The sequence below is a fragment of the Pollicipes pollicipes genome, unplaced genomic scaffold (assembly GCF_011947565.3).
Source record: "Pollicipes pollicipes isolate AB1234 unplaced genomic scaffold, Ppol_2.1 Scaffold_7231;HRSCAF=8579_pilon_pilon_pilon, whole genome shotgun sequence".
NCBI classification, from domain to species: domain Eukaryota; kingdom Metazoa; phylum Arthropoda; class Thecostraca; order Pollicipedomorpha; family Pollicipedidae; genus Pollicipes; species Pollicipes pollicipes.
Window position 1 is genome coordinate 44,609,609 of NW_023597034.1, and position 12,758 is coordinate 44,622,366.

General features: G+C 49.0%; 1 protein-coding gene across 1 annotated transcript in view; it reads left to right on the forward strand.

Moving 5' to 3' along the window:
- Positions 1 to 2,725: 2,725 nt before the first annotated feature.
- Positions 2,726 to 12,758, forward strand: part of LOC119110203 (calcitonin gene-related peptide type 1 receptor) — a 102,760-nt gene continuing 92,727 nt past the window's right edge. Inside the window, exons 1-2 of the mRNA XM_037233938.1 lie at positions 2,726 to 2,752; positions 12,313 to 12,432. Coding sequence (XP_037089833.1) covers positions 2,728 to 2,752; positions 12,313 to 12,432 — 145 coding nt within the window. The 5' untranslated portion in view covers positions 2,726 to 2,727. The remainder of the gene's footprint in view (positions 2,753 to 12,312; positions 12,433 to 12,758) is intronic.

The following is a 12,758-nucleotide window of genomic DNA, read 5'->3' on the forward strand; positions in this document are numbered from 1 at the left end:
ACTCACCGGTACACGGACATCACGCAGTGAGCTCAAGGCGGGTGCGGTATGAATACTGGAGGGAATGACCTTAGCCATTTAACTTGAACTCCGGTGATAAATCGTCCAGTCTTCCGGCAATGGTTGGCTTTTTGCTAACGACCATTCGTAATAATCAACCTCTTCCAGCCTGCCCGTGGAAGGGGCTGGAATAACTGTTATTATATTATGGCGAATGAGATCACAGAGCCGGTTAGCTATTAATGCATCGATGCGCTGCATTTCGAGCTGCTGCTGCTTATGGCTCCCAATAGAAGCAGCTCGAGGCGACCTGCACCTGGAATCACTGACGTTGCTAAAACGATTACTGTTGCTTCTAGGGAAGACAAAAGTTGAAAAGTCTGGAAGACTTCGCAGCTCAGATGGTTCTGTGCTCGACTTTGAATGCCTTAGAACTCTGTTGCCAACTTTGGCTTTCCAAACTTCGACGTTGAATTTCAAGAACAGCAACAAGACTGAACGCAAATTACTTTCATCATGCAAGCTGCAACCTAACTAATGGCTCATGTACGGTGATTTCACTACCAGCGATGACAGTTCGCTGCGGTCAGCGGCGCACCGGCGCTGCGTTTCCCTAACGTCCATGATAACAGTGAGCGTCTTGTGGCATGTGTGCGTTCCCAGTCAAGCGTGGTGCGCATCTATCTGGCAGTCGCTAGCTCCGAGCGTGGGAGCTGAATGTAAATATGGAACTGTGACTACTGTAATGCACTGTGTTATCACTCGTGCTCCTATAGGCTGCTGCGGGAAGAGCGCAATAAGTCACCTATTGCTGGTGAAGTAGCTCTTGCACCGACAGGCTGCCGCGTCAGCTGTGGCCTGACTTCGAGTCAGATACCTGTCTCTCCCCACCCCACCTGTCACTATTGCAGGTGCCTTTACCCTTTCAGCGATACGGTTCTGAGGGAACTGTGACATGACATGTCAGGTATCTGCTCACCCAGCCTATTACTTTCAGAATGAACATTGATCAACAGATGAATCAACCGTTGCAATTGTAAAGGCCCTTTACGCATGGTATTTCTTTATCCGAGGTTTAGCTAAAGGTCATCAAACAATGTTTGTGAAGTTTGTTTATTATCAACCCAAAAGTCGACTGTGAGTCTGCTGCTGGCGTTGGAGCTTGGTCAAGCAGTCGTCAAGTCAGTCACGTATCAAGGTCAACGTAGGTCAGTCACTTATGAACTTTCACGGTAAACGTCACATGCAGGTGAGGGAACCGCGCTATCAAGTGCAAACACGAATGAAAACAGACAAGTTGTGCTGATGGGGCACAAACATTACAATGTTCTAGCAGAAAGGTCGGTTGGTTGGAAATGGTGGATACCCATGGCGACTTTTCGGAGTAAATTTCAGTTACGGGTAAAAGGCGTCTCCGTCAAGGCTGACAATCTATACAAAAATGTATACGTTATGCAACTAATAGAGCACATCATTTTAACGAGCAAGTAAGGGTTAATATTGGTCTGTGGCCTGTAATAACGGCAGTGCATCCTGAAGGGCACGTAGTATCACGTTATGAAGAACAGTTAACGAGACAAAAGCGCAGTCGCGGTATGACACATTTCTACTGATTATCATATTGAATAACGTTTGGATCGAACATGGTCTGGCCACAACAGATGGTCGGCCATTGAGCTGGCAGGATCGAGGCCCCAAACCCTAGGCTACATCTGAAATTTAAGAGAGGTGATGTACTGAGTGTGACGCGGTACCACGTGTGACGTGTAGTGTGACGCGGTACCACGTGTGACGTGTAGTGTGACGCGGTACCACGTACCGTCCCTGGGGAAATATAAAAAAACGGTCACGGGACGGGTACCTCCCCTCCCCCGTCGGTGCGAGAGTTAAGGTACCAAATGTTATTATCAAACCCACTTTCATCTCCTTGAGCAATGTCTCGCATCCTTACAAAGTGCCCACGCCCGCATTCACGACAGGCACCCCGCCCGCACAACGTTGTTAGATGTTGGAGGGCATGTAGTGGCCTGTCAGGGCCCTCGGTGCCGTCGCGTGGCGTACTCAGGGCGTGGTGGCGACGGCTCCTCGCGTGGTATGACATGGAGTTTGCCGTTAAGGCAGAACGACTGCAGAACACCTCTCACCCTGGCTCTGTGGCTTGCCACTGGTCCTTGTGGGTCGGGGAAGCACTGACCGACCCCAGGAAAGACGGGCATTAGAAAACTGTCGCCGGAGATGGTCTTAAAGATTGTTAGGGTGGAAATTGTGGCCCTGTGGTCCTTAATGCGTATGTAATATGGGAATATATATATATATATATATATATATATATATATATATATATATATATGTATGCCTGCGTTATTGCATGCTCCCGCTGTGGTTTTGGCAATGTGTGAATGACCGGAGAGTATAAGCTCACGTTTGGCTCAAGTGGTTTACTAAGCATGTTTGAGTAAAATGTTTGAAACCGCTGGATTTTCTGCTCTTCACATGTCATATGTCACACCACTAACGCTCCGCAACGCCAAAAATGGGACTGCTGAATGGTGGTGTCGACAGCTGGCGAGTGTCTGGCGGCTGCCGCTGACACCACCGGCGTCCTTTCCGCAGGTGTCAGTCGACCCGGAGCGGCCCGAGCCGGCCCTGGCCGCCACCTTCCCGGCGCAGCGAGACGTCAGCAGCTGGGCGGACTGTTGCCGCAGCGCCGTCAGGTGCTGCCGACGAATGCGGCACGCCGCCGCCGACGCGCGTGAGTCCTCCCGTCTGCCCCTGCCTCCGTCGTGTTATGAAAACACGCGTGAGTCCTCCCGTCTGCCCCCGCCTCCGTCGTGTTATGGAAACACGCGTGAGTCCTCCCGCCTGCCCCCTGCCTCCGTCGTGTGATGGAAACACGCGGAGTCCTCCCGTCTGCCCCCTGCCTCCGTCGTGTGATGGAAACGCCTGGAGGCGGGGGATTTAGCAGTCAACGAACTCATTGGAGTCAGATAGTTTATTGCAGCCGGCAAATGCTATCCGGCTCGTGTCAAATGGGGAAGTAGAAACTCAAAGACACCGCCGTATATTCACACAATGACACATGCCTGCACACACCAAAACCCCCATACGTAACAATGACGGCAGTAACGACGGCAGCAATGACGGTGAATGTACGACCGGTTTGCTTCGCCGCAGCAGGGGTGAGGCTTCCACAACGGGGGCAGCCTGGCCGTGGAAGGCGTGCCGCCCACTGGGGAATAACAGGTACTAATCTATCTATCGTTAACATTATAACGGCCCTGAGCATCCAGTGACCAGTGCATAGTACCTTATAACCGTTTTGATTAGACAAGCTCAGTTTAGGGTTAGTTTTGACCCTTGAAATATGAAAAATGATGAGAACTAGAGCCATCAAAAGCCCAGGGTAGATGCGCCTCCATGCCAACTTATTTGTTACACTTTTGGGTCTCTAGATTGTGACCTTCTGATCAAACGATGTCCAAACACAACCCAGAGATAGGTGTCCAGCGCCTGGTACCAAGCAGGGCTAGCTGGCGCGGTGCTGTGGTGCGACTCTTTGTTGATACCAAATGCCTACTAGCTTTTGAATAGAACGGACATATACCAACTCGATAACCTGAATGTGTCAAATCTCTAACTCTTAAACACGCGGTCGGGTGGGGTGGGATTTAATTTGCCCTCAAACCCGCAGGTTTTTACAGAATAAGCTCTGAACAGAGCGGTGTCGTCGCGCCAAATTTATCATAGCTGCGGGCAAATGAATAGCGATATTTAGTTATTTATTTGCACCTTGCGAGGTCGATAACTTATGGCGGGTCAAAGTCAGGCCGTGGCTGTCAGCGAAGACAATTGCAAGGGAATCGCTCAATATGAAAACACAACGGCGTGTTCGACGAAGCCACACATCTCTGATATAGTTTCTGAGGCCAAAAAAGAACAATTGAATTTAGGATTACAACAAATTTCAAGGACTTATGGTCAGGTATGAGAGAAAGACCGCGGTCAAAACCAACCCGCTTTTTACTGGAGAGCTTGTTTTATTTGTCATGTGCTTGTGGTCACCATGAACTTCTATAACCCAACTTCTATAACAACTTCTATAACAAGGCCACCGACCCAGAATGAACACTGGCGATATGTTGCTTATAATGGGTGTCTTGATTCATGGTGACGCCATGAGGTGATCTGGGGGACCTTCGGACACCCATCTCCAGTTTATTCTTTTTTTACCTTTTTCGACACGAAGGTGCCTACTTTACGGCCAAGTGTCTATGGACATCAAATTTTGAACTAGTGAGTTAACATACAGACTATCCCACCCTGTTAATTTGAGTTTCTAGCTCTCTTAGGTGTTGACATCTCTGGGGGAGGGGGGGGGGGCGGCCTAAATGGAATCCCCACTCGAGCGAAGGACATGCAACCGCCACCCGGGCACGTATGACCCTCGCACTGTTGGGGCTCTGCCCCAGCTTAGAACTGATGAGGGGGTGGTACTATCGCCATGTTTTCGCGGGGCGGAATGAAGCAATGGGAGAGCTAAATTGTTTTTTAGATATGTTCTGCATTTCCGAACAGGTTCTTGACACGTCCCCGGTGGGCAGTTGGTAGGACACGCTCGAGTGGGGGTGGGGGTGGGGGGGGGGGGGGGATCTGACGCCCGGAGATCTCAAAGATGGAATTAGCTCGAGGCACGAGATACACACAGGTGGTAAGATGCTACGCTAAATGATTTCTGTCACGTTTTTAGATATATAAGCTGTGACTTTCGGGTCGAACACTGTCATGCTTGAAATAATATCTGGAGCGCTCTAAGCGTCACGCAACTAGCTTTAACCAGGTGTCTGTTGTGAAATTGTGAAAAAAGTGAAAGCCTATTTGTGGCCATATCTGGTCATTGACACTATCCGCCTTTAGAAGATAAAGATCACCAAAAATCTTTCAGATTATTGCTGGATAAAATCAGAGTAAATTAGCGTCAAGAGGTCCTCAAACTCCCGCTCGCATACTCCTCAAAGCGAGAGGCTGATCGAGGTCATTTTAGGTCATTGGCCTGTCCTGACATTCGTGGAGTCGGAAGCATGAAGTCGAAATCAATCGAAGCTTGATCTTGTAAAGAAATAATTTGAAATGAGCGTCTAAAATTACTACCCGAAGCCAGCTATCAGCAAAAACACCGTAGTTTTGACCTTGATGAAACCTTCATACTTGCTGCTATACCAAAGGAACTGTTGTAATTATGGTTCGAATTGTCCAGTTGTATAAGAAACCACCGTCCTGAAGCTGCATGCTTTCATATAACACTTCCTCCCGCATCAGCTTGAATGATTCCCTAAGAGTCGTCATCCACTGGCAAACGCGGCCTGACTGTGACCTGCTGTGGGTCGGTGACCACAAGAGGCGTGTGAGAATTTGCATACCAGAAGACTTGGTACTTCTTGTCAATTGTTTCTTGACTCGTGACTTATTTGTGTTCAGTTAGACAAAGTTTGGCGTCGCTACGTCGCCGTAATCGTATTTTATTCTGAAGAAGTCGAAGCGGTCAAGTTTGCCATCACCCGAACGCGCGTTGACCTGATGATGAAGTCTAGGCTTTACTACGTACTGTGACATTTCTCGTCAGGTTTTTACAACGTTATTCGGGACGTCGCCCCTGTCTTTGCAATCCGTGGACAGCTGAATAATGTGGTAAGCAACTATACTGAGATCACTCCGCAATCACAGATTGAGGGCGGTCAAGCTAAGTGCATATTAAGTTAAAAAATGCAGCGACAGCGAATTCGATGATCTATAATGGCAAAAGTCAATTGCGAATGAAGCAAAATGCAGACGAATGAATAAAGGCGAGTGAGAACAGGCAGATTACGTTGTGTAGCGCCCATTATAAAGGTCATGTGTACAAAATCAACTAATCAACAACAGTGGCCTTTGATTATACTCGTGGGTACATATCATACCTGGATAGCAGAGCCATGCTGTCAAGTCTAACACGGATTAAAATCCACCTTACGCAACTGGAAAGTATGCACTGAAAACCGCGTTAGAGGTTCGCGCAGATTATTTTATTTTCACTCGGTCACCACATCCATTTAGGTCAGTGAGCACGATTATGTCAGGGTGCAATTTGAGAATCGGGCAGTGACAACGTTGTGTAGAAGTGTTTACCGGAAAAGAGGCAGCCGCGTTGTAAGCCATTAGTAACAAACGTTATGTTTAACAATGTTTTGACACCTTTGTTCCTTGTGACTGTTTTAGTCCAGCTGAAGCGTATTTAGCTCATTGGCCTAACATAGCCTGGGACAGGATCAGCTGCCATGTCTCCAATTCATTAAATGGAAAAGGCACACTGAATTTATCAGGGGGATGGCTCGAACCGTCCTGGATCTATGCTTAGGAATGTCACGGGAGGACACATGCATTGTGAGGGTAAAGGTTGAAGGAAAGCTTGGTAGCGTTGTGTCTTGGCGACATCACCATTGCCATGTCCCCTGAAGGATTCTGCGAGCAGCTTGTCTGTCCTGTCTGTATAGAGCGTGTTGTTTGTTTCACTGTCCACATGCTCGCTATGGCGTTGCCCCGTCCCTTGCTGGACGCGTCCTACGTGTTCTTGGCAACGATGCACGGAAAACCGGCGCACAAACATCAGCTGAAGCGGGCCAGTGACGGCATTCAGGATCGGGCCCCACAGACCACCGGCACAAACATCAGCTGAAGCGGGCCAGTGACGGCCCTCAAGGTCTGGCCCCACGGACCACCGGCACAAACATCAGCTGAAGTGGGCCAGTGACGGCATTCAGGATCGGGCCCCACAGACCACCGGCACAGACATCAGCTGAAGCGTGCCAGTGACGGCCCTGAGGGTCGGGCCCCACAGACCACCCGCACAAACATCAGCTGAAGCGGGCCAGTGACGTCCCTCAGGATCGGGCCCCACAGACCACCGGCACAGACATCAGCTGAAGCGGGCCAGTGACGGCCCTCAGGGTCGGGCCCCACAGACCACCGGCACAAACATTAGCTGAAGCGGGCCAGTGACGGCATTCAGGATCGGGCCCCACAGACCACCGGCACAAACATCAGCTGACACGGGCCAGTGCCGGCCCTTATTCACCAGAAACAAATACAGAGCGCGGCCCAGGTGCATGGGTATCTTGCCAACGACTTAATGTCGCGGGGTTTTATGTTGCCAGTCTGTTTCACACAATGTTCCGGCGAGTAAGGCTGCAGGCCATAGGCCACGTCACCCCGTATCACATCACCCCGTATCACCCCGCATCATCACCCCGTATCAATGTTATTATAAACCCCACCGAATTTCTTGTCGAGCGTAGGACACGTTGAGGAGAACATCGTGGTGATCAATGCCATGCCCCGTCTGCCTAATGTAGCAGCCAGTTGTTATTCATTATAAATTGGACCGACGAAGGCGATGGCCCGTGCCGTATTCCACTGCTAGTAACCAGACCCATGTCATTTCCACCAGCTGCTAGCAGTGTCATCCACTCTGATCCGGTTGGCCTTAAGCACGTCTTATAATGCGAAGCGTCGCTTTAATTAATGATGGCATTGTGCTCTAATAACAGGCACTGGCGCTCTGGCATCCACTGGCTGGCGCCCTCCGTTTCTCATCGCTGGATTGCGCGGCGCCGGCCGTCTAGGTCGTTACCTGGTGCTGCTCGGCTGAACTGGAGGACCACCTCCGCACCCCCGGCTTCGCGTTCTTTTTGATGACACGCGGATCTCGATGCGATGGTTTTTGGGTTGGTTTAAGAGGTCACTGTTTTTACGACAATGCCGGACAAGGGTGAGAGTGTTGGCGCTGCTCAACTTCTCAAGGCTCAACAAGGGTGCTTTCTCCGTTAGTTTGGCATACAAGTACTTGATAAAAACAAACACTGTGCGCAGATGTTTGACAATTTCGGATCTTAAAACGTGTGTGAAGTTACGAAAAGGCTGTATTTCGGTCGGCCAATTTGTCGTAACGCTTTGACAATCGGGTAGTGAGTGAAACGCCCTCATTTTCTGTGACGCGAATGCGACATCAATGGAAACACTTGGTTCACGGCGAGAACGGAAAGTGGGTCAGCACTTTTTCGGGGCGTCCAAGCTCTAAACACATTTACTGCATTCTGTTCAAGAGCGGTCCGTATATAATAAGCGTGGCATTGGTGATGCTTCAAGATAGCTTTTTGACGTAATGCGTGTATGGTGCTCACGCAAAGACCTAGACCAAAGGCTAAAGATCTTCGCTCAGGCTATTCCTCGTGACATCTTGGAGCCGCCCGGCTGATTGAGCTGCATTAATTCCTTTCAGCGAGTGCCCACACTCGGTCTACTGTGTCATCAGATGATTGGGTGAACCATTCACCTCTATTTTGCTGCATGTCACCCTGTTTTCAACATCGCCTCTCGTATTTCTCAAACGACTCTTCCCTTTGAACGGGTTAATAGGCCGCAGTCATTGAGAGTGGCTCTTGTCGGAGCGATAGCCCACCGCCCGCGTTCCAACTCTCCTGTCATTATCAGGCTGATAGGCCCCGGGTAAAACGAGGCTCAGTACAAAAACTGCAATATAAAACGAGACGAGACGAGATAAAACGAGTTTTGCCCAGAATTGTTGACAGAAATTCTCAGGGACTTGCAACCAAATAAACTGAGAGAATATTTGGGTTCTCTCTGAAATAACTCATCACATTCCGTAGGGAACTGGTAAGCAAATTCTAGGATGCCTCAGCTTCCAACACACAATCGTTCGGCTCTAGATCCGGCACGTTTCCGATTGAGCTACTGGAACCCCAGAGAATTTCTCGAAAGTGGAAAAATTCACGGCGTAACATGCGCGAAAACTTTGACCCGGTGCCTCGTGAGAGTTTGGTTTCTCCAAACAAAAAATATCGATTGATCGGCTCAGGACAATTTAACAATCTTTTGTTTGGTGCCGGGCCCACTGAAACTGACCGGACAGAATTCGGTTCACAGCTCTGTGAAAAGCGGGCTTTTAACATGTGAGCCCTACGGGTAAGCAGGAAAAGTACGCCGTAGACCGGTTAGGCTACCAACATGCCTAGGTGGGAGCTGTGTTGTTCTAGCGTTCTGAAACTGGAAAAGATCCGATGAGGTGGAGCAGTGCATTCAGTTAAGTTTTTCGGCAGCATGGGCAAAATGGAATATTTGATTTGACCCGTAAGACGCAAATAAATGATTGTGTTCAAGGTGATATCGTGAACTGCCTTAGATGCGCAAAAACATTTATTTTCACCCGGCAGCTGTGGGGAACCTGAATATCTCGCCTTATTATGTGCAGCTATACCTTTCTTTATATATCCTGACGTGACAATAAGTATCTGTTTTCAAATTTGGTATCAGCTGAAACAAAACACGACTTTAGGATTTGCGGTGTTTGCCTGGCGCATAGTCTTTGCCAAGCATGTACACTTAAACAACGTGTCATGTTTGTTGTTTGGATGCGGATTGACGTGTCAGAGTGACTGTGATTCTAATTCGTGTTCCATCACATTACGGCGAAAACAACTTGAAAGCGATGTAGATCAAACTTTTGCAGTTTCTTAGCTTGTGGCTTTTCTGCAAAGACTATTCAGCACCGTATATGGAATACACGTCCAACGTCTGACGGCCCAGTGCTTGATGATGTCATTTTACGTCACCAGCGTTGAAAGGCCGTTTTCAAGAGACGCATCAAAATAACCAACTCCGAGACTGAATTACTCGAGAACCCCGCACAATGTTGACGTTCTTCTAACGGGAACGTGGCTAGCCGTAGTTGGCGATGTTTACGTACCCATTGACCCTTACAGTCATTATAGTCGCCATGCTTCCGTGAAATCACTATGCCCTCCGTGGAGGCGGGAAACATTGAAAGTGTTCTATTAGTGGCGGGGGGGGGGGGGGTCAAAGCTCCTCCCTGCTACTGTGCCGTGTTCCATTGGCGTAGTTACTGTTCGTAATTTTATGTTGTGGATAGCATAGCACAAGGAGCTCCGAACACTTGGCAGCAGAGAGTGGACTCACGCGGAAGTTTTGTAAGACCGTGACTACCTGCAGCTGTCGTCTCACATTTCGGAGAGACCAATGGGAGGTGAAACCAGCGCCGACCACCTCTGCCTTGCTTGATCAAGTTATTTACCCATTCTTCCAGCTCAATGTTTGTAGAACGAGAGACGTGATGGAGCTGTAGGCGACCGACTTTGTCCGAACTCTCCCGGGTTCAGTCATGGACGCCAATAAGGTCAGCTACACCCGTCGACCCCGCCTGCTTAGGTCGGAGACAGCGTGGAGGAGGTCGCTCTTGGAACCTGTGGTTCCGATGTCCCGGAGAGTTCGTTTCACCACCACTGTGCAGACATATGTAAAATGCCATTGAGACGTTTGGTTACCGTGTACTCCTACATTTTACCGTCGCCCAACTTTCTGTTTTTTTATTTGGAAGACGTGAACTGGGAGCCTTGATACGAACCAGACAACCCAACACAGCTCCCAACGTAGTTTCATCAACACTGGAATGGCAAGTGATCAGACCATGAATAGCGGTCACAAATTATGCCCGTTGTCCTCACATACCAGTCCAAACCGAGTGATTTCTGATTTATTACAAACTTACTATGCGGCATAGCCTTGAGAATGTCTGCATTGATTGCCTCCAAACCAATGCGCTCAAGAAATTCCTTTGTTACACAAAGAGAAACGATAACCACCAGCCTGTAACATCAGGAAACGCATCAAACCCAGTGGCATGCCACGACTTAATCCTTCAGAGCAGCGTGCTTATCGCTTCGACAACAGTGGCCGGTAGTCAATGTAAGCTTTGACTTCTTCTGTTAGACTGAGTCAGCGGGCAATCTCAATCACTTGATCCTAATGGAAGGCACGCAAAGGGTTAAACGCTTGCTTATCGGCTTAAAAAGTGGAAACCTAACTTCCTTTGTTTTCACTCAAGTGAAAAAACATTTTCTCATGTCATCTCAAGGGCTGAAAACCGTGCGGCTCATAAATTGATTTAACAATTTTGATGTGTTTAGGGTTATAAATTGCAGTGGCAAATAAGAGGATTACGTTTAAAAACGTAATCATCGTCATCAATCGTCATTCACCATCGGTGATGATGATTGTCAACGGACATACATCTGCTGCGACTTAAACCTGATTGCGAACCGCCCGCGGGAGAATAACAGCCCATTTTTACTTCACGCACTCCATACTTGGATCGATCCAAAATGACCATAAAAGCTGAATCTGAGATTCTGTAAAAGACGAGCCGACCGGGCAAATAGAGCGAGGCCAAGCAGAGCCCTTCACCGCAGAGGAAAGGTATGTTGGGAAAAGTCACAAATCGGGTAATAGGTGTCCAGCGGCAATAAACATAGCCGCGTGGTCCCTGGTTCCTGATCATTTTTGCAATTGGCCTGTGGGTACGTGACGAGGTACACCGAATGATAATCTGCGGCACTACCGTACACTCTGATGAGAATGGAAACTTCTAAGCCGTTCTTTCCCGTGACATAAGTTTTGAGACGTTTGTTAGTACGCCTCCTAGCTTTAACATGGGTTAAGACAGCCGAAGTTGGTCAAATACTCCAGCACGGGCCTATATCCCTGCACCATGCTCTGCATCCAGAAAGGGCGACTTTTATTAACGTTTGGCATAATTATCGTCCAAACTGCCACAACCCCTTTCGGACTTCGGTCCAGATACGGGTTACTTCAACGCGTCTACGCGTCTTAACGACCGGTCATCTCGATGGAAGCAGCTATTTGAGTGTGGAGCCACTGAGAAGGTGGCAACGGCTGTTTCCAATGTTCGTAGAGGCACTAGGAACCTGACCTCGGAAATGAAACTTTCTGACAAAGATTAAGGGAGCAAATGTCATTTTAGACTACTCTACCCGTGTACCGTCGTAGCCATATTTGAACTTAATTCGTTCGCAATCTTGGGCCGACGCTGTTATGTCCACGAGTTCATCGCATTATGGTTACATTCGTGTAGACTCTCAAATGCAGGTAAAAGGCGACAGCCGGGTTTTTGCAGGTCCTGGCGAGAAAAGGTTTGCTACAAACTTGTATAGAGGGATATTCAGCAGAAGTAACGGGAGTTCTATATATTATTGGTGGTTTATGTCCAGCCAATGCCCACAGGAACAACATACGATTTGCGGTTTCACAGGCCTACCACTACTTGATCATCGTTTGGCGGTCGCGCCTGCTGTTGCAGATAGGGGATGGTGTTGATCACCCGGTGCGTGTGTTTCAGAAGAGAGCTGGTGTTTTTCCGGCATTTGACGGCCTTGTGCGCTGTTCCAGAGGATGGCTGGTGTCCCCCCACATGGGATGGGTGGCAGTGCTGGGAGAGCGCGCCACCCGACACCGTGGCGACGGCCACCTGCCCCACGTACGCCTATCTGAAGACGCCCTCCTGCGACCGTACGTATGCAGTGCTCTCCAGACGGCGGGAACGCCGACTTCCGGCACGGAAGCGATTTCCTAAAGTCATTCTGGGGCATGGCATGCGTGATTTATTCCGACCCGTGTTGTAAATGGTTTGTGTCTGGGGAGAATTCTGGTGATGCATCACATTTGAAGAGCGCCAGACTTTTGCAAGTTTTGTCCGCCAGATGCTGCGATGGGGCAATTAGTTTCCCATTGTCATGCATGTTGCTCATCCTAGATGGCTGGGAATATCAGTGGTGACAACAGAGACGGGTGCCCAACTTTACATTTGTGAGCCGCCATACGACCAGTGGGGGGAG